Below are 14,079 nucleotides of genomic sequence, written 5' to 3' on the forward strand. Positions count from 1 at the left end.
CTCTATCCACCGCCCTAGACACATCCTCATAGGACTCCAATAAATTTGTCAGACACGACTTCCCCGTAACGAAACCATGCTGCGTCTGCTCTATCAAGCAATTCCCCACAAGATGCCTCGCTATTTCCTCCTTGATGACGGATTCTAACATTTTACCTACAACAGACGTTAAACTAACCGGCCTATAATTCCCTGCCTTTTGCCTGCCACCCTTCTTAAACAACGGCGTAACATTAGCCGTTTTCCAAGGGAGGAAACCTACACAGACATGAGAAGAATGTACTGACTCCGCACAGATAGTGACCCAAGCCAGGAATCGAACTCTGGTCCCTGGCGCTGTGAAGCAGCAGTGCTTATCACTGTGCCACCACATTGGCCATAAATCAGTTGATACACACAAAAGAAGCAGAAATCAAGTGGCATCATTGTGGTCGAATTTGTCTCTTTTATCCAATTTTCTATTAGGAATTAACCAGTCTCTTTACTTCTCCATACAAAAAGCTGAGGAGTAAAACGAGTGCAACAGCTTGGTCAAACAACTCAAGAATAAATGGGAAAAAAAACACATTAACTCCCAAATGCCTTGGAAGCAGTATCTGTTATAAAGTACACATTGACTTGCAACCCACAATGATCCTTTTCTGTGTTATTTCAGACACACACTATATTTTCTAATCAGCAGCACATTGACAATTAACAAGAAAACAATTGCATAGTTTGCAAAAGCAAGTAGTTCCACCTCAGGCCGGCAACAGAGGGCAGCAAGATTCTGAAAGCTCCAAGAAAGTATTGCTTTCACTAAATGTCTTAACAATGGTTGCCTATTCAACGTCACTAACTCGCAAGGGGAAACAATTTTATTTTCTTAATGTTGTTCATCTGTACCAACTGAACCACAAATTTCAAATGTAGATTAACTATTTCACTAACTTCTAATTTGTCGAAGTCTCTGTGTTCTGAGATATCATCATTCCGGTCATCTTTCAGTGCCTTCAGAAACTCACTCTTCTTGTCTGTCTTTACCCGAGTCAGTTTCATTAGACGACATGTGCTGATCTCGATTGGAGGAGTGGTACTTGAAGGCGTCTGGGAAAAAAAGGGATACGTGCTTAGGAAGTATGCAACTTCAGTGACAGAATTCTCCAAAACTAAAAATATTGTTTGCCTCCATTTGTTCTACACCTTGAAATTCATAACAAGGGCATTCACAAACCAAAGTTGTGCAAGACATTTTATTCAAGAGTTTTGGCAATTGGTCTCATGCATGTTAACAGCAAATCAGCACCAGATTTCTGAGACAGATTCTACAAAATGGAGATAAAATGTGTGAAGCAATATCACTGACTTTTTATGACATTAGTAGGGAGAAGTGAGGCTTTGATTTCCAGAGGTAAATGATCATAGCTGCGAAGTATATTAAAGTAATTTCTTGAATGCCAAAAATCAAGCATTGCATTTAATTTTGGTCCTATGAAGACACCTTACAATCTCTACAAAATAGTCACTTTTATCAATTAATGATTTGTAAAGATTTCCTTTAATAAAAAGCAAAACAAATGAGAGGACTTAAGCAAGAACGATTCCTGTGTTCTTCATCTTTTTAACCTCACTTGCTGCCTCTTGTCTGCAAGTATGAACATTTATTTGACGTTGTTTGGAGAAATAAAATGAAATAAATATATTGAAAGGGATTATAATTAACATCCCAGATTTAACAGTAATTCCCCCAGTGTTCGTGTGGGTTTCCTCCGGGTGGCTCTGGTTGCCTCCCACTGTCTATTGATATGCGGATTAGGTTGGTTGGCTGTGCTAAATTGCTCCTTAGTATCGGAGATTAGTAGGGTAAATACGTGGAGTTATGGGGATAGGGCCTGGGTGGGATTGTTGTCAGTGCAGGCTCAATGGGTTGAATGGTCTCTTTCTGTCCTGTTGGGATGCTGTGATTCTATGAAATAATGATACAACAAATTAAATGCTTACATAGACAGTAAGCTTTACACCAGTGAACCTTTACACCCTACGGGCCCCCTATCAACAGGATGAGTTGTCCAATGAATATTGTGTTCCTTGAGGGCCTGAGTTTGTAGAAGGACAAGCATCAAATCAGAAGAAATCAAACAGCAGGACCGACATGGGAAAAAGCTAAGAAAAAAGACCAATAGTGTTCAGCTTAGTGGATCCCGAACCCTGAATCAAGACATTTGGTCAATGTAAACCTATATGCTGACAAGACTGGGATTTAAACAATATTCTGTGCACGTAATCTACAGCGTATAAACATAGTGGAAATCTGTGACATGGCAAGTATGCTCCTTTGGACATCTCTCTGAGGCAATGGTCGCCCTGCAAGAATAAAACAATCGTAACCAGCACCTGAGTCTTCTGTTGTCGATTTGTAGAACTCACCACAACAGCTTTATAGCTTTCTGGGGTTACATATTGCACATTTTCACAATTCATTTACACAAAAGTGTTTTTTCAACTTACTGAAACATTGTACTGCATACAAAATAGGAAGTAAAATAGTTATGGGGTGGCAGCGTTGGGGATGGAAAGTGGTGCATTTATAGGAAAGGAAGTAGCAATGTACAATTGCTTAAATGAAACTTTTCAGGTCAGAAGGAATGAAAAAGAAAAAGCATTCCAAAATATGAAAAACAAGAGTATAACTGATCTTGAGCACTCAGATGGAATGAGGCAATGCTTTCGAAGACTTTGATGACAAAGGTCTTAAAGTTATATCGGTGGGCCACAACAAACCAAAGGCAGAGGTAATCTGAGAGATGTGCAGAACGTGGAGCTCTGGATTACCTCAAGTTTGTTGAGAAGAACGCTGGGGAAATTAGTCACCAAATGAAAGTATATAGATTAGGTTTGAGCAGCAGTGAAGAGGTCAGAACATGAACAAATGAAATGCCAGTTGTGGAAGAATACTACCTTAGCAACAAATTAAGTTGGGAAAAGGTTAGTTTAGTGTTGAATCAGTTTGGCCTGTCATAGCAAGTAGGTGGGCAAGTTAAATAGACTGGCTGTCTGCAACCCAAAGTTTAATACTATGCATTTTCAGGTAGGTTCCGCTTGCTCACGTAAGCAAGATAATCAGTTTTGAAGGTGCTGGTGGTAGAATAAACATTGGAAGATACTCTCATCAGAAGATATTCATTTATCTTTGAATAGTACCATGGAGTCCATATCTATGTTTTCACATATACTACTCAGACTATTCTACTGCATTCTATTGCTCATTAAAAAGTCTGACAACACCAGGTTTTAGTCCAACCTATTTATTCGATAATATTCTCACTAGCTTTCGAGGGGACAGCCTCTTCGTCAGGTGACGAAGGTCACCTGACGAAGAGGCTGTCCCCTCGAAAGCTAGTGAGAATATTATCAAATAAATAGGTTGGACTAAAACCTGGTGTTGTCAGACTTTTTACTGTGTTTATGCCAGTCCAACGCCGGCATACCCACATCATGACTTCTATTGCTCATGCCAGACCATTTAAAGTAACACGCAAAGATTTAGAATGTCAAAGCACACGTGCACAAAACCAGAAGAGTTGTAAAATGCAAGTCTGATCCTTCACTCAGTTTCTGCTCAAAACTGGGAAAGCATTCAGACTTGTGCTGCTCTCACAGCTTCAAGGAGGAAGCTTAAGCACTATACTTGCAAAAGTGTGATAACTGCTTAGAATTCTCTTCTTCTGGCCACAAGGAGGCACCAGAGTGGAAGTTAATAAACCAGAGTGGAAGTGAAATAATTATAGTCAAAAACACTCTTGTATATTCCTGATGTAAATGCAGTGCCACATTACTAAAAACTTTTCAAACTATCAGATTTCTAAAACAACAACATACAATATGATAGTAGATGAGAAAGAATTACCATATCAACGTACCTTATTAGCTAATTAAATAAATTTAACTGAGATAAATTAACGCACACAAAAATTGCTTCCCGTCACTCATTTAATGATGCAGTGTTTCCATAAAAACATAAGAAATAGGAGCAGGAGTAGGCCATCTAGCCCTTCGAGCCTGCCCCGCCATTCAATAAGATCATGGCTGATCTGTCGTGGCTCAGTTCCACATTCCCGCCCTCTCCCCATAACCCTTAATCCCCTCGCTTATCAAAAACCCATCAACCCGTGTCTTAAAAATATTTAGCGAGGCAGCCTCCACCACTTCAACGGGCAGAGAATTCCAGAGACTCACCACCCTTTGAGTGAAGAAGTTCCTCCTCAACTCCGTTCTAAACCGCCCCCCCTTTATCTTGAGGCTGTGCCCCCTAGTCCTACTGTCCTTTCTGAGCGGGAAGAGTCTCTCCACCTCTATCCTATCCATCCCATTCATCATCTTATACGTCTCAATGAGATCTCCCCTCATTCTTCTAAACTCTAACGAGTACAAGCCTAGTTTATTCAGCCTCTCCTCATAGCTCAACCCCCTCAACTCCGGCATCAGCCTAGTAAACCTCCTCTGCACTCCCTCCAAGGCCAAAATATCCTTGCGTAAGTGCGGCGACCAAAACTGCACACAGTACTCCAGCTGCGGCCTCACCAGTGCCCTATACAGCTGCAGCAAGACCTTCCTACTTTTATATTCAATCCCCCTCGCTATGAAGGCCGGCATCCCATTAGCCTTCCTGACCACCTGCTGCACCTGCAGGCTGGGTTTTTGCGACTCATGCACAAGGACCCCGAGGTCCCTCCGCACCGTCGCCTGCTGCAGTTTTTCACCACGTAAGTAATAGTCCTTCCTACCATTATTCCTACCAAAGTGGACCACCTCGCACTTGCCAACATTAAATTCCATCTGCCAGTTCCTGGCCCATTCGCCCAGCCTATCTCGATCCTTCTGCAGACTCTCCATGCCCTCCGCGCAATTTGCCGTTCCACCAATCTTGGTGTCATCAGCAAATTTCGACACCATACACTCGGTCCCCTCCTCCAGATCATCTATATAAATGGTAAATAGCTGAGGACCCAGCACCGACCCCTGGGGCACTCCACTAGTCACCAACCGCCAATCCGAATAGCACCCATTGACCTCCACTCTCTGCCTCCTATTTGACAGCCAATCCTCTATCCACGCTAACACCCTACCCCCAACTCCATGCCCCCTGACCTTCTGCAATAACCTCTTGTGAGGTACCTTGTCAAACGCCTTCTGAAAATCAAGACACACCACATCCACCAGCTCTCCTCTATCCACTGCCCTAGACACATCCTCATAGAACTCCAATAAATTTGTCAGACACGACTTCCCCATAACGAAACCGTGCTGCGTCTGCTCTATCAAGCAATTCCCCTCAAGATGCCTCGCTATTTCCTCCTTGATGATGGATTCTAACGTTTTACCTACAACAGACATTAAACTAACCGGCCTATAATTCCCTGCCTTTTGCCTGCCACCCTTCTTAAACAACGGCGTAACATTAGCCGTTTTCCAATCTTCCGGCACTTCCCCGGAATCCAGCAACGTTTGGAAAATAACCACCAAGGCATCCACTATCACCTCCGCCATTTCTTTCAGAACCCTTGGATGCATTCCATCCGGTCCTGGGGACTTGACCACAATCAGTCCCTCCAGTCTGTCGAGCACTGCCTCTCTAGTAACAATAATGTCATTGAGACCCTCCTGTCCTACCATCTTTCCATTGCTAACACCCGGCAAATTATTCACGTCCTCCTCCGTGAAGACCGAAACAAAAAAGTTATTCAAGGCCTCAGCCATTTCCCCATCCCCTACCACTAAGTCCCCCCTCTCATCCTCTACGGGTCCAACGTTCACCCTAGCCAGCCTCTTCCTTTTTATATATTTATAAAAACTCTTGCTATCCTTTTTTATTAAGCCCTAGCCCAGCTTCATAGTTTATTCTACCCTTCTTTACCAACATCTTTGTCAACCTTTGTTGACTTTTAAACCTCTCCCAATCCTCTTCTCGCCCACTACTCTTAGCTACTCTAAATTCCTCCGCTTTTAATTTAACACTTTCCTTCACCTCCTTCGTTATCCACGGCTTATTACCTCTCCTCCTATGGTCCTTTTTAACCATCGGAATAAATTTCTGCTGAGCACCAAGAAAGATCTCCTTAAAGATCCTCCACTGCTCCTCAGCAGACCCCAACGCGCTCCCCCAGTCAACATTCGCCAATTCTTCTCTCATCCTACCATACTCCCCCCTGTTCAAACAAAGGACGCATGTCCGGGAACCCACTTTCTCCTCCTCCATCTGCACCAGAAACTCCACCATACAATGATCACTCTCCCCAAGAGGATCCTTCACCACAAGGTCCCTAATTCTACCCGCCTCGTTACATAACACCAGATCCAAGATAGCTCGCTCCCTCGTCGGCTCCAACACACACTGTTCAAGGAAACTATCCTGGCAGCATTCCCCCAAGGGTCTAATTATTTTCTTTAATACTGAAATGCACTATGCTTTAGCTTGTATATATTTCCGAAGATCCCAATTCAAAATCTACACGTTTGCAGTTAGAACATCTAACAGCATTTTGTTCAGGTACATTTTTATTTTTCAAACACACTGATAGTTGACTTTTGTTTTACAGAAGTCACTAACAAGCGCAGGTTATCTGCGCTGACTTCTTGTAGACATTTGGTAAGGCTATGCACAGGGAGGTTCACCAATATGAAAAATGCATATAAGATTAATTTTTGGTATGGGTTAGCAGCTGGTTAGGAGGTGGGAGACAGAGTCAGGATGATGGGTTAAACCCTCTGATTGGTGACGCATGGTAATATTACCAAGGGTCTCAGTTTTTCACTGTATATATTAATGGTAAGATGAGAAAATAACACTGTACATCCAAATCTGCAGCTAGTACAAAAGCACAGTAATTTGTGTGGATGCAAAGAGGGCATTTTAAAAAATTCATTAACAGGATGTGGGCATTGCTGAGTGGGCCAGCATTTGTCTATCCCTAGTTGCCTTTTAGAACATCAGGGCAAGCTGCCTTCTTGAACTGCTGCAATCCGAGGTGTAGGTACACCCACCATGCTGTTTGGGAAGAAGTTCCAGTATTTCGATTTGATTATCACATGTATTGGGATATAGTGAAAAGTACTGTTTCTTGCATGCTATACAGTCAAAACATACTGTTCAAAGTACAAAGAGGAAAAGGAAAGGAAGGATGCAGGTTCTTGCAGTTACGAAAGAGTGAAGAGAAAGATCATATGATAGGACCATTCAAAAGTCTGATGATAGCAGGGAAGCAGCTGTTCTTGTACATGTTTTCAGATGCTTATATATTTTTTCTGATGGAAGAAGGTGGAAGAGATCATGTCCTGGGTGTGTGGGGTTCTTGATTTTGCTAGTTGCTTTCCCAAGGTAGCGGGAAGTTTAGACGGAAACATTGGATAGGAGGCTGGTTTGCATGATGGACTGGGCTACATTCACAGTTCGTGATAGTTTCTTGTGGCCTTGATCAGAGCAGGAGCCATACTAAGTTGTAATAATACTACGATGCTTCTATAAAAATTGGTGAGAATCATAGAGGGCATGCTGAATTTCCTTAGCCTTCTGAGAAAGTAGAGGCATCAGTAGGTTTTCTCAGCGTGGCGTGGAGGGACCAGAACAGACTGTTGGTGATTTGAATACCTAGAAACTTGAAGCTCTCGACCATCTCCACTTCATCACCGTTTATGTACACAGAGGCACATTTCCTGAAGTCGATGACTAGCTCCTTCATTTTACTGACAATGAGGGAGAGATTGTCATCGCACTAGTTTCTCTATTTCTTTCCTGCACTCCACCTTGTCATTGTTTGAGATGTGGCCCACTACAGTGGTGTCATCAGCAAACTTGAAAATGGAGTTGGAGTGGAATTTGGCCACGCAGTTCTACGTGTATAAGGAGTATATTAGGGGGCTGAAGACACAGCTACGACCCAGCAACAGTTAAGGCATGGCAATATATTTCCAAGTAGGATAGTGACTTGAAGGGGAAACCTCCAGGTAGTGGTGTTCCCATGTATCTTGTCCTTGTCCCAGTGTACGTTAGTGGAAGAGGGGTTCAATGCTTGATAGGTACTTCTTCTACAAGTAGGTTGCTCTGTCCTGGATGGCACTGAGCTTCTGCAGTGTTATTTGAAGTGCACTCATTGAGACAAAGTAAGAGTATTCCATCACACTCCTGTTTTCTGTCTTGCAGATTGTGGACAAGCTTTGTGGAGTCAGGTGGTGAGTTACCGCAGAATTTCGAGCCTCTGAGTTGCTCTTGTAGCCAGAGTATTTATATGGCTTGCCCAGTTCAGGTTCTGGTCAATAGTAACCTGCAGAATGTTGATAGTAGGGGATTCAGCAATGGTAATGCCATTGAATGTCTTGAGGTAACGATTAGCTCCTTTCGTGTCAGAGATGGTCATTGCCATTCAACTCAAGAACAGCTTCTTCCCTGCTGCTGTCAGAGTTTTGAACGGACTTACCTTGCATTAAGTTAATCTTTCTCTACACCCTAGCTACGACTGTAACACTACATTCTGCACTCTCTCCTTTCCTTCTCTTTGAATGGTATGTTTTGTCTGTACAGCACACAAGTAACAATACTTTTCACTGTATGTTAATACATGTGACTAAATCAAAATTCAAAAATTGCCTGGAATTTGTGTGACCCTAATATTACTTGCCAATTGTCAACCCAAGTCTGGATATTGTACAGACTTTGCTGCATTTGAACATGGACTGTTTCATTATCTGAGGAGTCGCTGTGCAGTCATCAGTGCTCATCGCCACTTCTAACCTAATGATGGAAGGAAAGACATTGATGAAACAGCTGAAGATGGTTGGGCCTAGGACACAACCCAGGAGGACCTCAAGATTAGAGATGTTGGACCTCCAAACATCATAACCATCTTCCTTTATGCCAGGTATGGCCCCAACCACTGCATGATTTTCCTCAATTCCAATTGACTCCAGTTTTGCTGGGGCTCCTTTATGCCACACTGTCAAATGCTAGCTTGACGTTAATGACAGTCACTTTCACCTCATCCATACAAAAGGATACAGGAATACTAAGTAAGTGGGCAAAACATATAACACATTGTGTGCTTAACATGACTAAGTGTGAGCTTATCCACTTAAGGTCAGAGGAAAAATAAATGAGAATTCTCTCAAAGATGGCAGACTAAAAAACTGTGAAGGATCAATAAGATTAAAAGTTACATATATATAATCACAGGTACAAAAGATAATGAAAAAGGCTACTGGAATGTTGTTTATGCTCAGCAGGTCTGACAGCATCTGTGGAGAAGGTGTGGCCACCTGCATGCTTTATTTCAAATACCTGCTGTTTTTATTTCAAATTTGCAGCATGAGCAGTATTTTAGTTTTATTATACGGGGATGTTGCCTTTATCTCAAGGGAGCTGGAATCCAATAATGAATATGCCTAAGTTATACAGAGCTTTAGTCACACTGCATTTGTCACACTCAGTTGGGCACTAGAGGGGGTACAGCACAGTATTTGTCTGTATTATGCTAGTACTCAAGAACAATATTGGGATACATTGCATAAATTTGGCTTGCATTCCCTTGAGTTTATAACTTAATGATGATTTAAGCAAGGTGTTTAAAATGCTTAAGGGTTCAGCTGGGAAGTTACAAAAAGATCTATTTTCTCTCAGATTCCAACCCCCCTGCGGTAAGAACCAAGAGGCCATAATCTTCAAACCCACTTAGGAGTAAAATCAGAAAACATATCTTCGTACAAAAGGTGATGGAAATCTGTAACTCACTACAATGTTGTGTGAACTGAAATGTTCAAGGCTAATAACATACACTGGCTATCAAAACATACAGAACAACAGCATGTAAATTGAGCTGCAGGAGAGATCAGCCATGATCCACTGGAATGCATTACAGACACAAGGAACTGTTCCTATGTTTCATGAACATGTGGCAATTGATAAAGAGAGCAAAATGAGTACAATTGCATCTTAAAACACAATTGTTTTAAGCACTTCTCTTTCCAGAGTTTTCACTGAAAGTAATACCAAAACAAACTCGACCAATTCATATTGTACACAAAATTGTGCTCTGCTGTAGTTGTGCACCACAAACAATGAAGGAACATGGTTATAGATCACTGCTGTATATTGAAGTATTTTGGGATGAGACAGACTGGCAATTCCAAAAAAAATGCAGAACAGATTTAATTAAGTCATCAAGGAGTTAAATGGTAACTAACATACAATACAAATTAAAATTGCATTGTATTACGATCATACCTCTTTTGGAGAGGTGTGACAACTGTTGCTGAACTGTACTGAAGGTTTGATCATTGCAACGGGACTTGTAAATGCTGAATCTTGGCCGGAGTAAAGTAAGCCAGGTTTGTTCTCCCTTCCAGTGGATTTCCATGGACCTGGCTATATTTGAAAACAAATGGGGAAAAAGAAAAATCACATTATTTATTTTCAGAGTTCAAGATTACTTAGAATCTTTCAGGATCTTAGACGTCATCAGAATCAGCAACATCTTTTAGCAATATGAGTAAACTAATGGCCTACGAAAGTGTGTTAACAGATCCATTCAGGCCGCAAGTGTATTTTACAGTCTATCCATAATACAGATACACACAGACTTGAAGTACTTTTTTGCATAATTTTGGGCCATCCAAACTACACTACAGAAAGCAAAAACAGAAAATGCTGGAAAATCTCAGCATGACTGACAGCATCTGTGGAGAGAAGAGAACTAAAGTTGAATCTGATTTTGATGAAGGGTCATTCAGACTTGAAACACTGGCTTTTTGGACTTACCCACAAGAAACGTCATTTCCATGCCCCATTGTTCAGGTTCTTGTATACTGCAATCAAGTCACCCCTCACTCTTCCAAACTGGAAAGAGGCACAATCTTTTCCAACCTATCCTCATAAGACCATCTTCTCATACTATGTATCAATCTATCAAACCTCCTTTGAACCGTCTCTAATGCATTTACATCCTTCCTTAAATGAGACCATTACTGCACACAGTATTTGAGATGTGATCTCACCTATATCCTGCATAGCGGAAGCATGACATCCCTACTTTTATGTTCAATTCCTCTGCCAATAAAAGAAAGCATTTAAATAGCCTTAATTACATATGGTATCTGCATACTAATTGTTGGTGACATGTACACTTGAACACCTAGTTAGCTCTGCACCTTGAAATTGGGCAGTCATTTTCCATTCAAGTAACACGCTTTTTATTCTTCTGCCAAAATGAACAACAACTTCACATTTTTCCACATTATACTCCATCTTCCAGATTTTTGTCCACTCACTCATCCGATCTATACCCTTATATCCTCTTCACAACATATTTTCCTAGCTTTGTGTCATCTGCCACTTAGCTACCATGCCTTCAGTCCTCTCATCCAAGTCATTGATACAAACTGGAAATAGTTGAAGCCCCAGGACACACATCTGTAGGATTCCATTCATTGCATACTGCCAATCCGAAAATGATTCATTTATGCATGCTCACTGTATTCTGCTAGCCAAATAAATATTCTTTGAGTGTTAATATACTACCCTCTACATCATATGCTTATATTTTCTGCAACAACTTTTAATCTGGCACTTTATCAAGTGCCTTCTGCAAATACAAGAACAGTACTTCTACAGGCTCCCCTTTACCCAAAGTGCAAGTTACTTCTTCAAATAACTCCAATAAATTGGTTAAATACGATCTCCCTTTCACAAAGCCATGTTAAATCTCCCCAATTACCTTAAGCTTTTTCCCCCAAGTGCACAGCTATAACCTCCTTAATTTCACAATTTTGCTAAAGAGTGTATCGCCTTAGTGATCAATTCCAGCACCTTCCCCATGACAGACATCAGGTTAAGTGGCCTATAGTTTTCTGTTTTCTGCTTCCCTTCCTCCTAGAATACAAGAGGTTATATTTGCTACTTTGCAATCAAATGAAGTCTTTCCAGAATCCAATTAATTTTAGAAAACTAACACCAATGCATCTACTATCTTATTAGCCACCTCTCTCAAGACCCGAGGATGAAGTTCATCAGGACCTAGAGATTTGTCAATGTGCAGCTCCATCTGTTTTCTCAATAAGGCTAGGAATTTTACCATGCTCCCCTCTCCCTTCCACCTTTTGATATACAGCTATTACTGAAATCCACGATAATGAAGACAGAAACAATATATTTGTTCATTTCACGTGCCATTTCCGTATTAGCTACTATTAGCTCCCCATTGTTGCTCTCTAGAGCATCACCACTCACTTCACTTTCTATTTTCCTTTATAAATACTGAAGAAACTCTTGCTATCCATTTTTACATTTCTAGCAAGCTTTTTCTCATACTATAATTTTCTTCTCTCCTAACCTTTTAGTAATTCTCCGCTACTCTATGTTCTGACCAGTTACCCAACTTGCCACTCATCTTGGTGCACAATCTATGCTTTTTCCTTAAGTTTGATGCATTCCTTAACTTATTTAATTAACCAAGAATGATGGGTCCTCCCCACTGATAAACTGCACTGTTTAAGTTCACTAAATAACATCCATATCATCCAATTTTAAAATGTTGCTTTATTTATACTTCAGAAAAATAAGCATGCTATAAAAACATTGCAGAAAGTTCAAACAGTGGATTACTATACCTTTGTAGGAGGGGCTGCAGGTTTGGGTATTAAATTTTTGTAAACGCTTGGACTTGCAGTGTTTTTGTTGCTGTTTGCAAAATGGTTTCCCGAGGAACAAAAGCTAGTTGAGAATATTGGTTCCTCTTTCAAAACTTTTTTGATGACCAGCATCTTGGAAACCGGCTGCTTGGCACTTGGAGGGTTTTCTGCATTTAGAAGGATAAAGTTTGATAGACGATTTAATCTTCCCAAATATTCCTCAACTGTACAATTGAAACACATAATATAACCAATGCCACATTTCTATACAATGTGAAATCTACAATTCCTTCAAGCAGAGGTTACCACTGTGGTTCAAACCAACAAACACGCACTTGTGTTCCAATCAAAGCTGAAATGCAGCCCGTATATCTGCCCAAAGCTACATTATTCAGTGCATTAAACTCATTCTGGCAGATATAACAAGATCACAATTTATGACCACCTCAAACCCAAACAAGGCTGCTAACAGTTTTGAAATACTTGTTTCAAATCCAAAGGAATATCAGGATCAATTCAATATTCCCCCCTCCTGCCCACCATTTCTAGATTTAAATTCATGTCGTTAAGAATCAAGAGCACAATGTGCTAAGATCTTTTAATTATTATTTATTGCAAAAGTTCAAATACCTGGGACCATTATCTCCAGCAAGTGCCCAGAGATTTTAGCCTTTAAAACCATATAAATCAATTCATATAGAGTAAAAAGGCATTTCAGTTTGAGAAAATGAACTACTTTTATTTCATGTCTAATATGGTCAAGCATTGGTTTACAATTTCATGCAATTAAATATGGATTTTCCCTTTTTACTGTTAAATTATCAACTTTTCCTCCATGAGGATTACAACCTTTCATTACAGACCACTCCAATAAGATCTGATCCTGTCAATTCTGCTTAGCTCTTCATTCCTCTCTGAAGAGACTGTTCTGCTGATGCAAAAGGACTTGGGATTAAATGGGAATTGGAAAACCCCATTGACTGAGGATAGATAAATTCAAGAACCAAAGGCTTGGTTCAAATCAAGTTTTTGAAAAACAAGTTCAACACATTAATACTGGACACCGCTTGTTGGTCAAAGTTGATGTTGAATACTTCAAATGATGGTGGGCTGATTATTGACTACAGTTGCTGAGGTCATGGGCTCCTGCTCTTAAACAAAATCTCTCATTAGGATGGGCTATAAATGTATGCACTGGGTGAAGTCAAACAGAAATTGGTTACAATTGATTGAATTTGCCCAATAACTAGGTAATTTGTATTGACCATGGATTAAATAAGAAACTTGATTCCTGCTTACATTGCATGCCCTACTTGTGTTACATACTCCTCTCAACTTCAGCTGGTGATAAGCACCTAACAGAACTATGGCTTAGAAAACAAATTGTCAATAAATTGTAAACTGATAATAGGAACAATGGTCACATAG

At 40.7% G+C, this 14,079-nt stretch overlaps 1 protein-coding gene across 3 annotated transcripts in view; it reads right to left on the reverse strand.

Annotated features, from left to right (window-relative positions):
• The window catches only part of gpbp1l1 (GC-rich promoter binding protein 1-like 1), a 55,964-nt gene that overhangs the window by 12,567 nt on the left and 29,318 nt on the right, over window positions 1–14,079 (reverse strand). For all 3 annotated transcript variants that reach the window (XM_080195419.1, XM_080195420.1, XM_080195421.1), the window contains 3 exons: window positions 12,631–12,818; window positions 10,250–10,390; window positions 931–1,086 (listed from right to left, as the gene is read on the reverse strand). In XM_080195419.1, coding sequence (XP_080051545.1) covers window positions 931–1,086; window positions 10,250–10,390; window positions 12,631–12,818 — 485 coding nt within the window. The remainder of the gene's footprint in view (window positions 1–930; window positions 1,087–10,249; window positions 10,391–12,630; window positions 12,819–14,079) is intronic.

The sequence above is a fragment of the Carcharhinus amblyrhynchos genome, chromosome 9 (genome assembly GCF_965287045.1).
Source record: "Carcharhinus amblyrhynchos chromosome 9, sCarAmb.v2.hapA, whole genome shotgun sequence".
Lineage (NCBI taxonomy): Eukaryota > Metazoa > Chordata > Chondrichthyes > Carcharhiniformes > Carcharhinidae > Carcharhinus > Carcharhinus amblyrhynchos.